Below are 18,813 nucleotides of genomic sequence, written 5' to 3' on the forward strand. Positions count from 1 at the left end.
ACGTTCCTTATCACCTAGCAACGGTAAATGGTGTTTATAAACAACTTTTTGAGTTGGTTAATGCCCATGCGAATCAGGGTGTGTAGCGACGATTGCTCTTGAAAATCTAAGTACAGTTTATGCTCAATTTGCTTGCCGGAAGTGATCGCCGAGCTTCGGAAAGATAACGCAAATAGACGCATTACTACGCTCCATCATGACAATGGAAGCTCACGAACCGCTCGAGTCACAAAGTCGTTTTTGGTACAGCAAAACGTAGAAATTCTTGATCATCCTCCATACAGCCCGGACTTGAGCCCCAACGATTTTTTCATATTCCCCAGAATCAAGAATATGCTACGAGGAAAGCGCTTCCGGATGTCAAATAACATATCCGGATCCGGATAACAAATAGCCAATTTACCATTTGAAAGAAAAGGCATAACTATTCCCCAGCTTCTGCCATTCCAATAATCCCATAGGTGGATTATACATCACGATAATGCAAACGCGAATTATAGAATCAAAATCAGAGGGAAAAGGTGGTGGTGACATTGTTTACCCATTTATTGGAAAGTGTGTTAACTAATTCATTGAAATTCTATAAGGGGGCCAGTTGGCTCAAAATGTCTCCAATTGATTTCTCAAAGGTCATATGACGCGCTAACGTCAATCAAAGGGGACCGATTCAGTTATGGCAATCACTAAGAAATACATGCAGAAGGACCATCAAATCCGAAAAAAGACAAACCTTCTCGTAATTCCTTAGTAGTAGACACTAAAGAAGTTAATGCAGGTCATATTATCGAGAAAAAGATAACAAGGAAAGGTAATGTAATAGGCACAATGTATATTTTTGGGTAAAATGTAATGTGCCCTTATATTCAAATAATTTTCATTGATAAAAGGGATTTTTTAGAGTATGAACGGTTACTTAATGATTTTAAATACTAAATTATGCGTTTATATGTGTTTATAAATTAAAAAGGTGGAAAAGAAAAAGATTTTAGTTTTTCACGGTATGTTAACCGAAGTACCCACATTCCGCCAAAGGTGCGAAAACGCACCATTATTTTTTTGGTATAAATAAATTTTTTAGAGCCTCAAATTTTTCAAAATGTCTTTTCTAGTATCTATTAAGACTAAATATGATGATAAATTCAAATATTTCTACCGAATATTAGCCTTGGCCGTTAATGGGTTAAGAAGCGGTTGATGCCTACAAAACAGCCATTTCGACAACCCCTAATTCGGAATGGAATAAATGTTATAACGACTGGTTCCATCGAATGCTAAAGTGCATTGACTATCGTGGAGAGTAGTTTGAAAAACAATTTTAAAAATTGCGTTATCGTACCTCTCATATTTTCCTTCATTCCCGACACTTAAAAGGCTCCCCTCGTAGTCATATAGATTGGTTGTAGTCACTCGGATCAGTATATCTCCTTCATTCACAGTTTCGTAATTCGATGATCCTTGCATCGGGTATGAAGGGAGGCTTTGAAGCCGGGATTTGAACTCGGACCATTCAATCGGTAGCCAAACGCTCATTCCTCTGTTTCTGGGTGATCTTGCGAATATTGCTTCCACTTTTTTTTTAAATCTCACTCAAAGTCCAACTTCTCTAAACGTTTTACAATGATGTAACTCAGGTGGGCCGCCCTGGTTGGTCTTAAAAATCTTTTAACCTGAATTGTGATATCACTATCCATGATAAAATATCAACAAAAAATGGTAATTTTTACACTTTAATACGTAACTCCACTACCGACTATGGTTTCGGCACTCTATGTAATTTTCTGGGATCTCATACGTTGATATCATTAGTTAGTTCATGAATTCCATTTAATGATTGAAAAATACGTCCTTCATTTCACCACTTACTCAATGCACAATGTCGTCATCGAAACTCGAGTTGAGAATAAATTCGATGGTGGATTGCAGGCGAGGGAGCTGCATGGCGACCATGGCAACTGGTCGGCAGATAAACGAAACTTCAAAAACAGTCCCAGCCACTTTCTGTTCATGTGTTCATGATATTACACCTTTTAATGAATTTGAACGGGAAAATTAGCAGCAGGTCAAAGGAACAGGAAAATAAGGCTTATTTCGCTCCATAAAATCGGTCACATTTATTCGATTAATGCAGATGTAAAAAAGAGAAGGTGAAAAATCTTCAACAGACATTTTTTTCCTTAGCGCAGATTAATTCTTGGTAAACAGCGGCGCCGACTCCATGGGGCCTGAGGGGGCCCGAGCCCCCTCAAAAATTCGTTACGGGTGTGAGGAAAAAATGTGTATGGCTTGTCGATTTTCTCCGGAGTGTCCAGATATCGAGATTCGAGTTATCAGGGTCCTAATGTTAATCATATAGACTCTTCTAAAACGCTTAAAAAACTTAAAACTCACAACTTATAAAATTTCCCGGGGCAAGATCCCCGGTATTGGCCCCCCAATATTTTTTGTTAGTTGGCATCCCTCTTGGTAAACCATGATGAAGTACCCGGTCATAGAAGTTCAAACTCATTAAATAATTCCTCTAAAATTTCTTCAATTTCAACGATGGGCACTGACCCTTGGGCGGGAATATTTCTCTTAGAGTTAACGCGTAACTTATGTGAGATATAGGAAGAGTCGAGACCCGGAAAATGGATTAACAGCACGTACAGTCCGTATATCAGCGCCTCTCTGATACTCCTTTCAAACAAACTTCCTGTTGGCACACCGAACGCGAAATCTTTCATATCAAAGGCGTTGGCAAGATTTTAGAGAAGTGCTGTGGCCTGGGCACAGATTATCTTTTCCCATTAAATGCGTCAACTAATGTAACTCTGACTAAACTCACCGATAATCCAACAGTAAGAAAAAATTAATACCACGACGGATAATCTTCAAAAGATATCCAAGTGGTACAATAAGGAGAGGGTGGTGTTGCTTATTCATGGTTAAGTATTATTCCCCAAACGGGAAAAAACAATTGATCATGGAAGTTCCATTTATGGACACATTTCATTGCACATACCTGAAGTTTGAAGTGCACGTTTCTGAAAAAGCTGACCGCAACAGTATTCCTATCCTAAAATGGCTTATGCAGTATGAGGAAGTAGAGTTTCTGCTAAGAAAGGTGTTATAAACGTTTTCAAATAAAGGCAAATTGTATGTAATTCATGTGCGTTATGAGAGAAAGTGTGTTATGAAAGTGAGTGTGTTAAGAAAAGTTATCCAAGTGTAAATTACTGTAAATTCACAATCGAATGCAATTGTCAAGAAAACATATCAATCATTTAAACGAAATAAATGTATTTTTTATGTATGTTAGCACCAGTCATGTTCTAAATAGTGTATGATGGTAGCCCCAAAACTTTCCACAAAGAGGTACCTGTATATTCCACAACTTTTACAGGGTTGTTTTTTCTCGATGTAATGTAAATGAATATGAGCGAACAAAATTATATTATATTATATTATAAAAAAAGACATGAAATTGAATGACTGGAAAATTTTGGTTGTCTGGCGACGCTAAGGGTGCAATGAGAATTTATTCACTGGTGAGAAACAAAGCATATGAAATCGGATTCTAGAATTTATAAGATGGCAAATGTCCATATGTGTATTAGGCGGAGACGTGAGGTTTAAATAGCTATCTGTCCCAATCCCAATCGGAGGAAACTCAACGCATGCCTCTTATATCTCTTTACTATCCAATCTGCATAGATACAAACATGCTGTAGGTTCTCCAGTAAGGCAACACACAGTGTTACCGAGATGTAAAGCGAATTAGGCTGGGAGCCGCTGGAGACTCGGAGGCTGCGCGCTAGGCTTAGATTGCTTGAACAATTGAGAATGGATATCTTTAAGAGCGACACAGAGAACATAATATTAGAGCCACACTATATTTCCAGGTCCGATAGAAGCGATAAATTACCAGAGATGTTTTGCCGAACGGATAGATATGGGATAGATTCGTTTTCCCCCCGAACCATAAAGGACTTTAATAAACGCTAGTCCCAACTTCGTTAGAGCGCTTCATTTTTTTTTAGCTGTAAACGGCTGGTGTCCTAACACCCCCTGCCACGCGCCTTTTAGGCGGCTTGCGAGGTATCATGTAGATGTAGATGCCTTCAATAGGGTGGTTTCCTATTATTTTTATTGCCTTAATCGAAAGATTATTACTCCTGGAGTACGTATTTCACGCCTTTAGATTTTTAAATGACGATATCTATTTTTCGCGATTAAATGAATATTGAAAATTTTCAATCGCGCAAAAACGTGACGGCTAAGTATGAATGCTGGGAAAACTACGTGTGACGTCGTTATGGTTCCCCCTGCCGCAAGTGAGGTAACCTTGGGGCGAGGCTTTGAGCGCTGATACGACGCAGCATGCTAGCAGGTAGCAGAGTACCCTGCTAGCTGGTAGCGCTTGGCTTAAATAAGGATTGATCATTAATACCTAAACGTGCCTGAGCTCTGTGCCTCATGCAAGCATTGGTAATCTCAGACGATGTAAAACTCCTATCTACTCCTATAGAAACTAGGTCTCTGTGACGTCACGCGGAGGGGCATCGCATGGGCGCCAATCTGGCCTTTTTCAAATGAGGATAAAATTGACCATTGCTATTCGTCTGAATTGGGATTTGTAAAACCAAATAATTTATTTATCATGAATACACTAATGGTGGGTAACGAATCGCAATCAATGCCTTTCGTTGTCATTGATGAAGGAAACTATCCTATTGGTCCGGGTTCCAGGAGTTAACTCCCACATAAGCGGCAACTCCAAACACCCGTTGCTCCATAAATCGTGGTTGGGTTACATGAGTTTGAAGAATAATTCCCTATGCTCACATGTCGGGATAAGGTGTCTCCGAATAGGTCGTCGGCCGAAATAAAAACACCGAAACCTGAGCAGAGAAAAAATAACAAAATTCTAATGTTGACTTCAGCTCTGATGATGATGAAGGTGATGATGACAGCAGTCACGGGAATCGAGATATCATTGACATCAATTTCAAATGGAGTACCAACCTAAAAATAGAAAATTATAATGCATGGAATTATAGGGCCTAAAATTACAACTTTCCTTAGGGTTTCAACTGTGATATTCAGCCATCTCTCGTATAATTTGTATCTCATAGCACGCATCTAAAGCATTATAGCTTTCAACTCTAGCAGATGTAAGGAGGATAGGTGAGTATCTGACTGATAGTCGGTATCAAATTAAACATCGATGCACCTTGTGATGCCACTAAATACAAGTAGATACACTAGAAAAATCAGTAATAATCTGCCACTCACAATACTTCTGCATGGAGCAATAACGCAGTGACACATCACCACATTTATCAAATAAACGAACGTTTAAAGACATACAATTTTCTATTACTACTTTCCCTTGAAATAAGTTGAAATAGTAGCACCTCATGCCATGTTCTGTCGGCAATTTTAAAGTTAAAGTATTATTTTATACGATAATCATCAACATATTTAATTTTCACAGTATCTTCTTGTATTCCTTTTCATAGTTTGCCTTTTATAATATGTTATACGTTAAAATAAAATCAGTTCAACAGCAACAACTACTTGCTGTTTCTGTGAACAAAATTCTTCTTGCAATTTCGAAAGGTGGTGAGTGGGACGCAGAGGAAATATAATTTAAAAATTGTCGACGTCTGCGAAATATATCGTAAAATGAACGTCTCCATTGGTTTTTCTCTCGTTTTTACAGGACGCAGATACGACAAGGATGGCAATTTGCGGATGTGGTGGAGTCGTGAGACTTTGGTGGAATACCAGAAGAGGGTGCAGTGCATCGTTGACCAGTACAATGCTTTCCCCGTCAAACAACTCGGCGGCAATTTCTCGGTGAGTCGAATTTCAGCGATCAAGGGGATGTCAAACACAATGGGTGGAATATGCAATTCCTCTTTCGGTGAAGTATTTTTGAAAGGAAATTAATTACCCAGGGCCGTACTCTTTGGTGGGCAGAGTGGGGGGTGAGAAGTTACAATGCTAGCAAGGGGAGTAATAAACGAAAACAAGATAAAACACTAAGAGATTAAACAAACGCGCAGCTCACTCACGCACCTCGCGGATTTGCTCAAAGGAACAAATGTCCGCGTAGGACACACGCCCTCACTCACATAGGTTTGTGAAGCTCTCGCTTACGACAGTGACCCACTCACACACAAGAAATAGACAAAATTATAAAATTAAGAAAACACGCCCTCACTCACGCACCTCGCGGATTTGCTCCAAGGAACAAATGTCCGCGTAGGACACACGCACTCACTCACAGTCCTACGCGGACATTTGTATCTTGGAACAAATCCGCGATATGCGTGAGTGAGTTTCGCGTTTGTATAATCTGTTAGTGTTTTATCTTGTTTTCGTTCATTACTCCCCTAGTTAGCATTATAACTTCTCAACCCCATCTGCCCACCAAAGAGTACAGTCCTGGGGAATTAATTTTCTTCCAAATGTTCAACGGCCGAAGTTCGTTCATTCACTTATATTTCAGTGAAGTATTCGACGCGTTTATGATCATGCCATAATGGGACGCGGCAGTCCTGGTAAATTTTAGAAAAAAAAACGCCAACCCAGGCAAGACCAATCAAGGCAAAATTGTAATCGGCAAATAAAAACTATCGAACGCGGTTAATGCACGCTGAACTGTAAGGCAATCGAATGCTGATACAGTCCCACCAATGGCCATTTTTGAGAAGAACTTCCAGAATTTCGCTCCATTTAAAATGCACGGGAAATCGCGAAACTTTGAAATTCGCAGTAAGATCATATTATTCTGATTCAACGTTGATTAGATTGTGAAACACGGGGCTTTATACGAACATTTAAGCATTTCGAAAATTATATTCCCGCATCAGATTTTTGAGCACTGGCCCAATTTAAAATGCGCGATAGATTGCATGCTTGTTGATACGCCCGATTGATGCCGTGTTAGGCGACTGGAATGCCATTGTTTTGATTTCAGCGTTTATGTGAGTGCAATACCATATGACAAATAAATGTCCAAGTATCAAAAAAATAAAACTTTTTACTCACAAATATACTTCGCTCAAGGGAATGATAATTAGAGGCCCCCTTAAGAGATGACTAACGATAAATATATTTTCGCTATCTCCGCATGCAACTCAAGTGTTAATGAAAAAATCATTTACCATCCATTCCCCATTGGCTGCTAGGTGAATGGCGTGAACACACAAGGTGAGAATATTGCCGACAACGGTGGTCTTCGAGAGGCGCTGAGGGCATACAGGAAGTTCCGTGAGCGCAACCCCCAAGAGCCCCTGCTCCCGGGGCTGGCGGAATACTCACACGACCAGCTCTTCTTCCTCGGATTCGCACACGTGAGTATGAATGCATTTGCCAGCGCAAAAGAAATGAACGACTGCAGTCGCAGTGATCTAGCGATTTGATCGATGGATTTTTCTTCCTCATAGGTAAATGCACTAAAATCGCTGGCTTATTAATTGCTTATGCTTGGTTTCGCTAATAGTGGGACCCGCCCGCCTTTGTGACGGTGTGGGATTCCTCGTCCCTTCCCTTCCTTCCCTATCCACTTCCAAGAGGCGTCGTCGGGCTCCTATCGCGGCGGCGCCTCCTTCCTTTCTCCTTCCCGTCCTTCCCCCTTCTGGGTGCAGAGGTGAAAAGCTCGCGCTTACAGTCCCTGCCCCAGGAGTTTATCCTTGCGAGCCCACCCTGTAGCCTCGTTTCCACTGCAGTCACTGTGATCTAGCGATTTGATCGATGGATTTTTCTCCCTCATAGGAAAATCCTCTAAAATCGCTGGCACATTAATGGCTTTGCCTGGTTACGCTAATTAGTAGGGCCCTCTTCGCTTTTATAGCGTTGGGGTGTTTTCCCTGTCCCGCCCCTTCCGCACCTTTCCTCTCCCAGAGGCGTCGTCGGACTTCTATCGCGGCGGCGCCTCTTTCCTTTTCCCTTCCTCTCCTCCCCCTCCCCGGGTGATCGGGCGTATAAGCCACTGGCTTGGTTCCCGGCCACGGTGCGTTGTATCCTCGAAGGGCTCCCCTGAGCCCTCACCGGTTGCAGTCGCGGTGGTATAATCCCACATCAGGGAAATATGAGTGATTGCCTTTAATCAGTTGGCGACAAACATGGTAGTTACTATCAACTCACTGTGCGTTGGTTTCATTATTCCGTAGTTTAAACATATCGTACGGCTATCTATTTATATTTGAAGAACCCAGGCGTAAAATGACTTCGAATGGTGTGACCTCTTAAATTTATTTCTTGTTGGCATGAAAATTATGAATGCTCTCAAAGAAAAATATTCTGTATTTCCCGCTATGTAACGATTTGATCGTTGGATTGTTCTTCCTCATAGGATAATCCTCCAAAGTTGTTATAATAGCAATGGCTGATGCCTGGTTTCGCTAATGGTAGGATGGTCGCCTTTGTGATGGTGCGGGATTCCTCGTCCCCTCTCTTCCTTACCTTTCCCGTCCCAGGACGCGTCGTCGGGCTCCCATCGCGGCGGCGCACAGTGGTCCCAAATCGAAAAAAGCTGGCCAAAAGTCATTTTTTCGACTTTTTACGAGGAAGTTTTGAATTATGTATTCGGATTCTACAGGCTATAGCCTATTATATTTCGTACCTGATAGGCCTATGTGATTATTATGTTGACCTGTGTAACCCGTCAAACATGGGCATGTTCAGCCTAAAACGCCCGAGGCGTAGAAATACTCGATTTTAGGGTAATTCAACTTAATAAATGACTATTTTAATTTCATAGGATTCATCTGTCAATTTTAATACGGTAATTTTGCATATTTTTTCACAATATTATAGTATTTTTTGTTCCTTTCAGAATTTATTATAACAATATTTAATTATTTATAATGTTACCTATTTTTGGGCCTATTTTTAGTCAAATGTGTCGATATAGTTTTGTGCCCCTCCGTGCCCCTCGAAGATTCCTATGTCGAATCCTTAGGAAGAGTATGTAAAACAATATGGAGAAAAAAAATCTTGCCTATACTTGCTTATCCGAAATCTAGAGGGTTTTAAGTTGAGCGGTGCACCGCTCCGCTGAGGGCGGCTGGCCGGCGGCCGGAGGGAGACAGTGGCATTATCGCTCAAATATTCATGTATCGGTGGTCAAACTTGCATGGTGTGTACTTAGCATAATTCTACATCCTCTACGATTACATAAATCAAGTGCTTCACGCCTATCGTATGCACGCTTCTCGTTTGTGCACTCACCTTCAAATACTCATGAAAGCAATGAGGGCCGGTTTTCATGCTCTTAATGAGAAACATTATGAATGATCAAAAGCGACTACTCAAGTCCTTATTCGAGAACCTTAAAGTAACCGCAAGATGCTTTTCTCTGCAAAAATTTCCTCATATTTTTATAGAGAAGAGATCCCTTACATGCTGTACAGCGTTGTCAGCATGTTAATCCGAAATAAGGTCTTGGCGCTAAGAGATATAAATGCTCCCTTATGCCAAAAATTATTCACAGGAATATTTCAACAGCCCATAGACGTAGATAGGATTGAATTTGGAGGGAAAAATTCGTCTAAACCCACCAATGGAGCGTGAATCTTGCAAGTGCATTTTTTTAAATAATAATGGAATGAGGATGACGGCCTCCCTCACCATAGCCATTGCATGGATGTGGTGAATATTTCCCACTCAGTTTTACTTGATGATTTTCTTAGTGAAAAAGTGCTGTGCTCCGAACTGTGTTAACACGGCTAACTCGAGAAACTTCTCCTGTCCAGATATTTAAAGCACTTGGTTTGCCAATTTTTGGCATTCAAATTTCAGGATACGCCGGAAACTCAGAGGCAAGTCTATATAAGCTTGTATATCTTTTATTCAATGTCAACTCATAATTTCCGGTTTATTATTGGTTAAAAATAGACAACTTTTAGAAATCACATTCATCGTTTCAGCCGTAAATACTCCTGTTAAATTTGAATTATGGGTGCCGCAAATGCTTTCGTACCTTGCGGTGTACAATAAAAATACAGAGAGAAAAGAATATTAATAAGCGAAGAAGAAGGAATATGTCGTGGAATATTTGAAAACAAGATTTCGACTGAATGAAATCAAGCATGCAAAAAATATTCTGACGCGATTTGTGCGAAGAGTGTTTTCTCGAAATACCTGAGAAAGTGGAATCAAAGCTCGAGGACAGATGAGCATTTCAAAGAGATGTTCAAAAGCTGGTTGCAGAAGAAAATGAAATTCCCTCCAGAAGCATATCAATATCTCCCTCTCGCATCTAGTGAGTGCAAATGATTACCGTGTATGCACAGTCGGTGAATATATGCAGTGTATAAAAATAATCACTCATTAATCTCAATCATCATATTTTTAAAAGTGAAGTTTTTATTCAGGATTTCATTTCAGACAAGATGAAATTAAGTGTAAATATTAAATTGTAATCAATAAGTAAGAAATATTGGACCCGTTTCCATAATTTTGAAAAATCTACGAATAAATGCTTTATGTGTATGAAATGTAATTATTAATGTGATTTGTAATTTTCCTGACAGGTATCGATGAAAGACTTATTCATAGACTTTCAGTGATATTAAAATCTCTGTCCTGCGGCTATGAGATAAATAATGAAGCCTTCAGCCAGTATTGCATTGAAATAGCTGAGCTGTGCATCGATTATGGTTGGTATTATATCCTGCTCATGGTACATAAAGTGCTGATACATGGAACGGCAATTTCCAAAGAATCCTTTCTTACAATTGAAGTTTAAATGGAGGAAGCATTGGAGGCCAGGAACATAGACATGAGGAAATTCCGAGAGCATTGTACAAGAAAATACCCAATAATGTTAAATTATGAAGATATCTTTCGAAGACTCCTTTAAATATCTGAATCATACATTTTAATTATATCAGGAGTCACAAAAAAACGAGGTCAGTCAATCAGGTGAGGTGAAAATTAGCTAATTTTAAGTGATTCGCAGAGCGACAATGAGTCCGATGGGGTGACATCGGACGACGATTATTTTAAAAATTTTTCTTTGTGATACATGAAAGCGATTTTATTGCAATTCGGACATTATTTTCCTCAATGTTTTTAATATCAGTCATTTTATTTCAACTTATGTGACTTATCAAATATATGGGAGCCAAAAATGAGTGAGTGTATTTTTTTCCGATTTTGGTATCTCACCAACTATGCTGATGGTCGCGGGTTCGAATCTCACCAATTTCATGTCGTAAATTCTATAATGGGTTTTGACAACAATTTATACATCTTTTACCTTAAAATTATACTATTTTAAACTCTCCATGAACACCAAGTTATCGCCAATCGCAATGACATCTATATCGAGATTTTCTAAAAATTGTTTAAATAATAACAGCTCAAATAATGATAAAATGAAGAGACATCGTAAAAATAATGCCAAAATCAGATTCAGACGATCAAAATCAGTAAGAGACATCCACTTTTGTTGCTGTTTTAGCTAAAATTACGACGTTATTAATTTTGGCCAGCTTTTTTCGATTTGGGACCACTGTGCGGCGCCTCCTTCCTTTCTCCTTCCTGTCCTCCCTCTTCTGGGTGCAGAGGTGAAAAGCTCGCGCTTAAAGTCCCTGCCCCATGAGTGTATCCTCCCGCCTTAGGGTTTCGTTCCATTTGTATTTCCTGCTTCGACAACAGTTTTTGTAGCTATTCCAACTCTAATAAAATGTTATTATATATTTATATTACAGCATTTCAAAAGCATTTTGTTAGCTAAAAACAAGTCAGTGAAATATTATGTATAAGTTTCCTTCAATATTCCATATTTCATATTCAAGTGCGGATGGCGGATTTTTCCGGGGGGGCACTCTTCTCATATTTTTAATTAAAAATGAAAAACGACAATTGCTGCTCGAAATGTACTCTTTATTTTAATATGAATTATGTTTGTCTTTTATACTGTGAATGACCACCATGGGTTAAATTTGTGGTAAAGACTTCATCGAGAAACATCTAGAAGTAACAACCATTAATGAACATATTTCTCATAGTTACGTTGATTATTGCCGTAAAGGCCTATACAAAAGTGTTGATTTTCAAATGCCGTTTCTTAAAAAATATAGCATGCAAGCAAATAACTATTTTCTCATATTTCTCGTATTTCAAGCCAGGAACTTAAGAAACATTTGTACGTGGTTCGTTCTTCAATATGAGCAAATATAAATGTTAGCACCAAAATAGTATTCAATTTAACTAAAATCGTATTCGATTCTGTAAATAACACTGTTCTGCAAAAAAAAAAAACAGTTCAAAAAATGCTCGGCAACAATTTAGGGTGCGTTGGCTAATTTTGGGTCACTGAATCCGAAAATGTCATCCTTTTTTTCTATCAATCTCCATTTATTCGAGAAACCCCTAAATTGGGGAAACCAACCCCTTATCTAAACGTATCGCTTTTAAAGGGACTTTTACTAATGTTATCTGCTTCTGATTAAAAAACTGACGTTCTGAGACTATCAGGGTCAAGAGAGACAAACTTCACTGGGGTTGAAAATATTAAGGGGGTAAAAATCGAAAAAAACCTTTGAAATAACCATTTTTCTTCCCTTTTCTTTAAATATTATATGGTAGCTAATAGAAAATTTTTATTTAGATAGCCTTAAAACGTCAGTTTTTTTATTGCTCATCAAAATAGAGGCTGATAGAAAAAAACGGAGGTCATTATCGGATTCAGCGACCCAAAATTAGCCAGATACAACCTAAATTGTTGCCGAGATTTTTAAAACTATTCTTTTTCAGAACAATGTAATCGCATGGGTGTTTGGCACAGTTAAGTACGCTCTTTTCTCATCAAAGGAGCGTTAGATATTTAAGGCAGACACTGGGGCCATTGGAGATTTACGGCCAATGAAGGCTCTTTTTGACTGAGTGAGTGATGTCAAAAAGACGACTCAACGATTGTCCTTCCCATAGTTTTGTATTGCTCTCCAATTTGGTCCATGTCAGCCCCGACTCACCTAAAATCCCTCGATTGCATCCCCCACTTCTTTGCCAAAATAGTTAGGCATAGAGTCCCTCACTTACGCAATATGTTCTCTGATGCTGTATTGTCTTCTCTTTCCTTGTCTAATCTGCAGAATCTCAGACTTAAAACGGACTTCAACTTTCCACACACTATCTTGAACTCGACTTTTGACTGCCCTGAACTTCTCTCTCAGTTGAATTTGAGAATACCGACTCGTTCCACCCGCTCGCTCTCCCTACTCCACCTTCCCACTCCCAGAATTTCCCTGACCAAGCGCTCTCCTTTACATTGCCTCTCCTCCCTTCTAAATTTGCTCCCTCCTTCCATTGATCCTTTTTACCTGTCACGCAAAAAATTCACCGCACAAGCTCTGACCCATATGTCTGCTAATTGAATGTTATACTTCCCTACTGGTTAATTCTTTGTTTGTTTTTATGTTGTTATTGTACTGTGGCTAATTCATGTCATTTTTAAAAATTTCACTGTAAATTGGCGTCACGGCTGTATGTGAAATTTACTTAAATAAATGTACAAAGGCCTGAATTCCCTTCCTTTAGCCATTCAATGATATTGAACAATCAGAAGCGTGCCGTGGCATGTGATTTCGTCGTTTCCCTGACCGTTGGCTCCCTTTCCATTGCAGATGTGGTGCGGGCACGCGACCAACGGTGCGCTGAGGTCTCGCGTCGTCAACGGCGTCCACGCTCCGAACCGCTTTCGAGTCATCGGCACGCTCTCCAACATGAAGGAGTTCTCGGAGGCGTGGGGTTGTCCGGCCGGAAGTCCCATGAACCCACCCAACAAGTGCATCCTATGGTGACCTCGCGGCGCGGCGCGACCCTTTCCTTCGTTATTCTAAGTCATTGCTTGCGGATATCGCGAGGCTAAGGCATTGTTCTGGAGACGAACAATTGGACTGAAACAAATGCCTCATTCACATTACGATTGTTCCAGCGATTGTCGGAACTATCGTGCATTCACATGACGATTGTTAAAACCTGTGCTGCTCTCTAGTGCTGACATCTAAAGTGAACGGGAAATTGACGGTTAGCAAAGGTGTTGAGGTATGCAGGGACAATATATTACTGTGTTCAACGTGATTTTACCGAATAAATTTTCTTCCTCCCATATTCTTCCTTCCTAGGACAAATACATGAAAAAAAAAGAGCTTCGCGAGCTTTTCGTCTTTCTCTTGTCGCTTCCGTTTCCGGTCTCCCAGCGCCTAACCATCGTAAAGTGGCAACGTTCGGAACTACGTCAACTATTGTCAGGACATGCATTCACACGCCTAGTTCGGCCAACTATCGTTTGGACGATCGCTCGGACAATCGTAATGTGAACGAGGCTAAAGTCTTAACAAAAAAAAGACAGCGCCGCTGCGACAGCATCGGCGAGCTGATATCATCGCTGACTTCAGGAACCATCGTTTGCATTCAGTGAAAGTGAATTCCCACCACCGCAGTGGCGATGCTATGATCTCTTCAATACGAAGAGTCGATCAGTCGGCTCGGAATCAGTTCCATTGCCACGCTGTGTCGGACATACTCTCTGTTACGTGGACCCATTCTTTCTTTTTACACTCACACAAACGATACATCACTAAGGTTTTCAAAGAGGTGAAGAAGACGAAAAAGTATTTCTCGCAGATTGCATCTGATTCTGCGACGAGGAACGATAACGTTAATGAAGACTTTAATTCTAATCAAGAATTAAAGAGACTTTTCCATGGCCGAACAAAACCTCTTGAGTCGCCTCGACTTACTCCTGCAAGCGAAATCGTAAACACTCGCTACCCAGCGATGGAAGTGCATGACAGATGGAGCCAATTGATCTTTACACAAGTGCCTTAAACACGAGCTTCAATACGAGTCTCATTCACCAGATATTCAACCGCTTCATGGCTCTTGCTCCAAACCACAGAAAGCATTTCGTGGTTTTTCGTGGTTTATCCACAGAAAAAGGAAGTAAATAATCCAAATTTTTCAAATAATGCAATTTAAATTTCGCCGAATGAGTCATGTAAATGAAAATCTAGATCAACAATCAAGAATCAAAGAAACAAATCTGGATATTATCGCAAACGGTCTTCCATATCTAAATAAACATCGAATCAAATAACATGTTGAAGAATAAAAAACAAACGTGTCATTCCAAATTCGTCGACTTCAATTAACAAAAAGTGAGAGAAAAGTTAGACTAAAAACCATTTTAATGGTCAAACAATTCATGAAATTTTCTTTCTCGCTGAGAGCGGTACTCCCTAGTCTTACTGGTGATAAATCGTCTCATAAAGCAATAGTATTACTTCTGTCAAGTGTGACGTACAGTTGATGAGAAGAAATTGTAATAACTACGGAAAAGGAGATGATAGATTCTCGGTTGGAATTCAGCATTCGCCTTGGTGAACTAGACTCAATTCGTCAAGGCTCACTCGTGCCTTTCCAAACCTTGATCATAATCTATGAAGTATTTTAATTATTAGGAACATTTTTATTTATCTATTACAAATATTTTTCTCCGTGCAACAAAAAATCTTCCCTCAGCTCACGCTCCTATTTATCGTACTTAATTGGAACGAATAAGACCTCCTACAGCATAAGATTTCATCGATCACATCTCAATTACTAGGACTGATATTAAAGAAATGTTAACACTACATGACTTCAGAAATACAACTATCATTTCCTAGATGATGTCTCCATGTTTCTGGGTTTCACAGCGTGGATTTTCTTTGCGACGACAGTTTCTCCGGTATTCCAACCGGCGTCTTCAGGTCACAAACATCGAATCAAATAACATATTGAAGAATAAAAAACAAGCGTGTCAATTCCAAATTTTTCGACTTCAATTAACAAAAAGTGAGAGAAAAGTTAGACTAAAAACCATTTCGATGGTCAAACAAATCATGACATTTCATCCACCTGAAGACGCCGGTTGGAATACCGGAAAAACTGTCGTCGCAGAGAAAATCCACGCGGTGAAACCCAGAAGCATGGAGACATCATCTAGACAACGCCGCGGAAAACTACGCATCAACTTATACTTTCCTATTCCGCGTGCAAGATCAATGAATTTATTCCTGATTCAATTGCGCAAACAAGGGAATTATTTTTGCGTAATTCATCACTGGATTCCTACGAAAGAAAAAAAACAACAAAAGGATAGCAATCACAGAAGGGTGAGTTATTTTTAAAGCCCATGAAGATGAAACGGTCAGTGATCTTTCCATCTTCATGAATTTGTGGACACCCAACTGATCAATATTTCGTTACGATCAATATTTTGTTTCTGCAGCTCCATAAATCACGGTTAACAGATATCCCTCCCGACCTGTTCTGTTTCATTTTATGTGCTCGTAAAAAAGGTCCATCGATGAAATGAAAGATTCATCACTTGGACTGCAGCCACATGAATGAGAAGATAGTATTTAATTAGTCTTCACTAGTTACCATGAATTAGTTGTAAGAGTTAAATGTAACATTTTCCGTCATCAATATTTGTTGATACTGATTTATAAACACTATGTATGTTTTTGTTATGTTTATTTTTGGATTTCTTTTATTGTTATGTTTTTGTGATGAAGTGAGTTACCATATGTCTGTAAGAACTCGTTTTATTTGAACGAGACAAATTCTTCCAACTAGAAGACAAACCGCTAGCAATAGTGATAAAGCTTTAAAAAAGTTAATACACGCCTTAGTATTGTAGTAATGAACCGAATTTTCAATAAATGCATCAGAGTTTTACAAATAAATTGGGCATCTAATTTCTATCTTTAGCAAAAACTATACAACGAATAAAGTTTGATGAATTAAAATTACGCTGCATGTTCACTCTTCATTTATTTTTCAATATGCTAAAAGTCATATATCACTAAAAATTTATTCTTATCATAGAAAACGAACATAAAATGAAAGCCACCAAGAATATTGGCCACGTCTTGAACACAATGGTCACTTCATGCTAACATTTTAGGAGTTAGCCGCATCTTGGTATTATAAAATTCAATGTTTTTTTTTAAGAAGAGAAGCTGAACTCATTATTCATTTAAATATTCCGAATTCCCATGCACTTCTTATCAATAGGAAGCGACTACTCTCTTCCATTGCTCCTTTTCCATGCCTCGGCTCCCAAGTATCGCATCCATGAAGCCTATAAGGATTATATCCATTTAAATATCCCACACGCACAAAACACCCAATAGGGTGGTTTCCTATTATTTTTTTATTGCCTAAATCGAAAGATTATTACTCCTGGAGTACGTATTTCACGCTTTTAGATTTGTAAATGACGATATATATTTTTCGCGATTAAATTAAAAGTGAAAATTCCGGGTTCGAATCCCGGTCAAGGCGGATGATTTTTTCTCTGTGGATCTTTCGCACGCGACGAAGACCTTGCGAGAGGCTATTCGGGCTTCCAGCCATTCTGCCGACGTTTCGGAACACGAGTCGGGTTCCATCATCAGGGCTAATGGTGAGTGGATAAATTTCAAGGATCCTCCAAAAACACAGTATTGACACCGTTTTCCAACCATGCCCCAAACTAAGAGAACTACTTGTTAAAACCAAGGATCCTTGTGGTTTTGAAACTCCAGGGGTCTACCAAATTCCTTGCGAGTGTGGGCAAGTGTACGTTGGGGAAACGGGGAGAACCATTTATACCAGGATCAAAGAACATAAGAGACACCTTGGGCTTTGCCAACCGGAAAAATCCGCGATTGTAGAACACGCCATCAAATCAGACCATAGGGTGAAGTGGTACCACGAGAAAATTCTATGCCGTGAGACTAAATTCTGGGAAAGACTGGTAAAGGAATCCATCTAGATCCGGCTGACAGGTAACTTCCTTAACCGTGACGCTGGGTTATCACTAAGTAATGTATGGAAACCGGCACTGAGGAAAATATGAATGGCTGACTCCCGGCAAATCACATAAGACCTTACAACCAATTGAAGAGTATATAAGATGGTAAACTTTATCCACTCACCATTAGCCCTGATGATGGAACCCGACTCTTGTTCCGAAACGTCGGCAGAATGAAGGGAGAACAACCGGCTGGAATCCCGAATAGCCTTTTTCGAATATATTCGCCGGGAAAGCATAAAATTTTCTTCACCTTGCGAGAGGTCTCCGAGGAAGCCTTCCTGGGCACGTGCTGGTCATGGCAGAGTCGCCGGAAAAAAATATGCAGCGGCCCAGGGGGCAGTACTTGGAAGAATGTGAAGTGCTTATGGAAATCTGTTTAGTAGATCATTTTATCATTTGCAATACTTTTGGAACACACCGCATAGAACTATGCTCCGAGGCATATGAGCTGAAGTAACGGTGGATGTAAAGAGGGTAAGTGCAAGACTCGGGACTCACAACCTGCGAAACTTCTTGTTGACAGCATCTTATTAAGGCCGTTTTACACGGTACACGGAATTGCGCAATCCGACGTACGTACGAAGGCGCAACAAAAATTGCGTCGTGTAAAGCGGTAAATTGCTAGAACACATGCGAGAATGCGTGGATGCGAGACGGCAAAATAGCGCCTGTTCTAATTTCGTTCATGCATTCGCGCAATTCCACGCCATTTTAGAAATTAATGCAGCTCTAACCTGCGCAATTCCGTGTACCGTGTAAAACGGCCTTTAGGAACGCTGATAATGCCAATGCAATCCTTTTCCCTCTATTTTTCTCCACTCTCTCCTCGCATCAGTGGCGTAACCATGGGGGGGAGTTGAGGGGATAGATCACCCCCAAATCCTCAGTGAAATTTAAAAAAATATATTCAAAACTATTGTCTAGTTTTGACACATAATAACTCCATCTACTTAAAGTTAAAG

General features: G+C 39.8%; 1 protein-coding gene across 1 annotated transcript in view; it reads left to right on the forward strand.

The window, feature by feature from the left end:
- Window positions 1-13,960, forward strand: part of LOC124163748 (neprilysin-4-like) — a 133,714-nt gene extending 119,754 nt beyond the window's left edge. The window contains exons 17-19 of the mRNA XM_046540825.1: window positions 5,705-5,841; window positions 7,179-7,343; window positions 13,626-13,960. Of these exons, the coding sequence (XP_046396781.1) occupies window positions 5,705-5,841; window positions 7,179-7,343; window positions 13,626-13,802 (479 nt within the window). The 3' untranslated portion in view covers window positions 13,803-13,960. The remainder of the gene's footprint in view (window positions 1-5,704; window positions 5,842-7,178; window positions 7,344-13,625) is intronic.
- Window positions 13,961-18,813: the final 4,853 nt, after the last annotated feature.

Source organism: Ischnura elegans, chromosome 8 (genome assembly GCF_921293095.1).
Source record: "Ischnura elegans chromosome 8, ioIscEleg1.1, whole genome shotgun sequence".
In the NCBI taxonomy this organism is placed as follows: domain Eukaryota; kingdom Metazoa; phylum Arthropoda; class Insecta; order Odonata; family Coenagrionidae; genus Ischnura; species Ischnura elegans.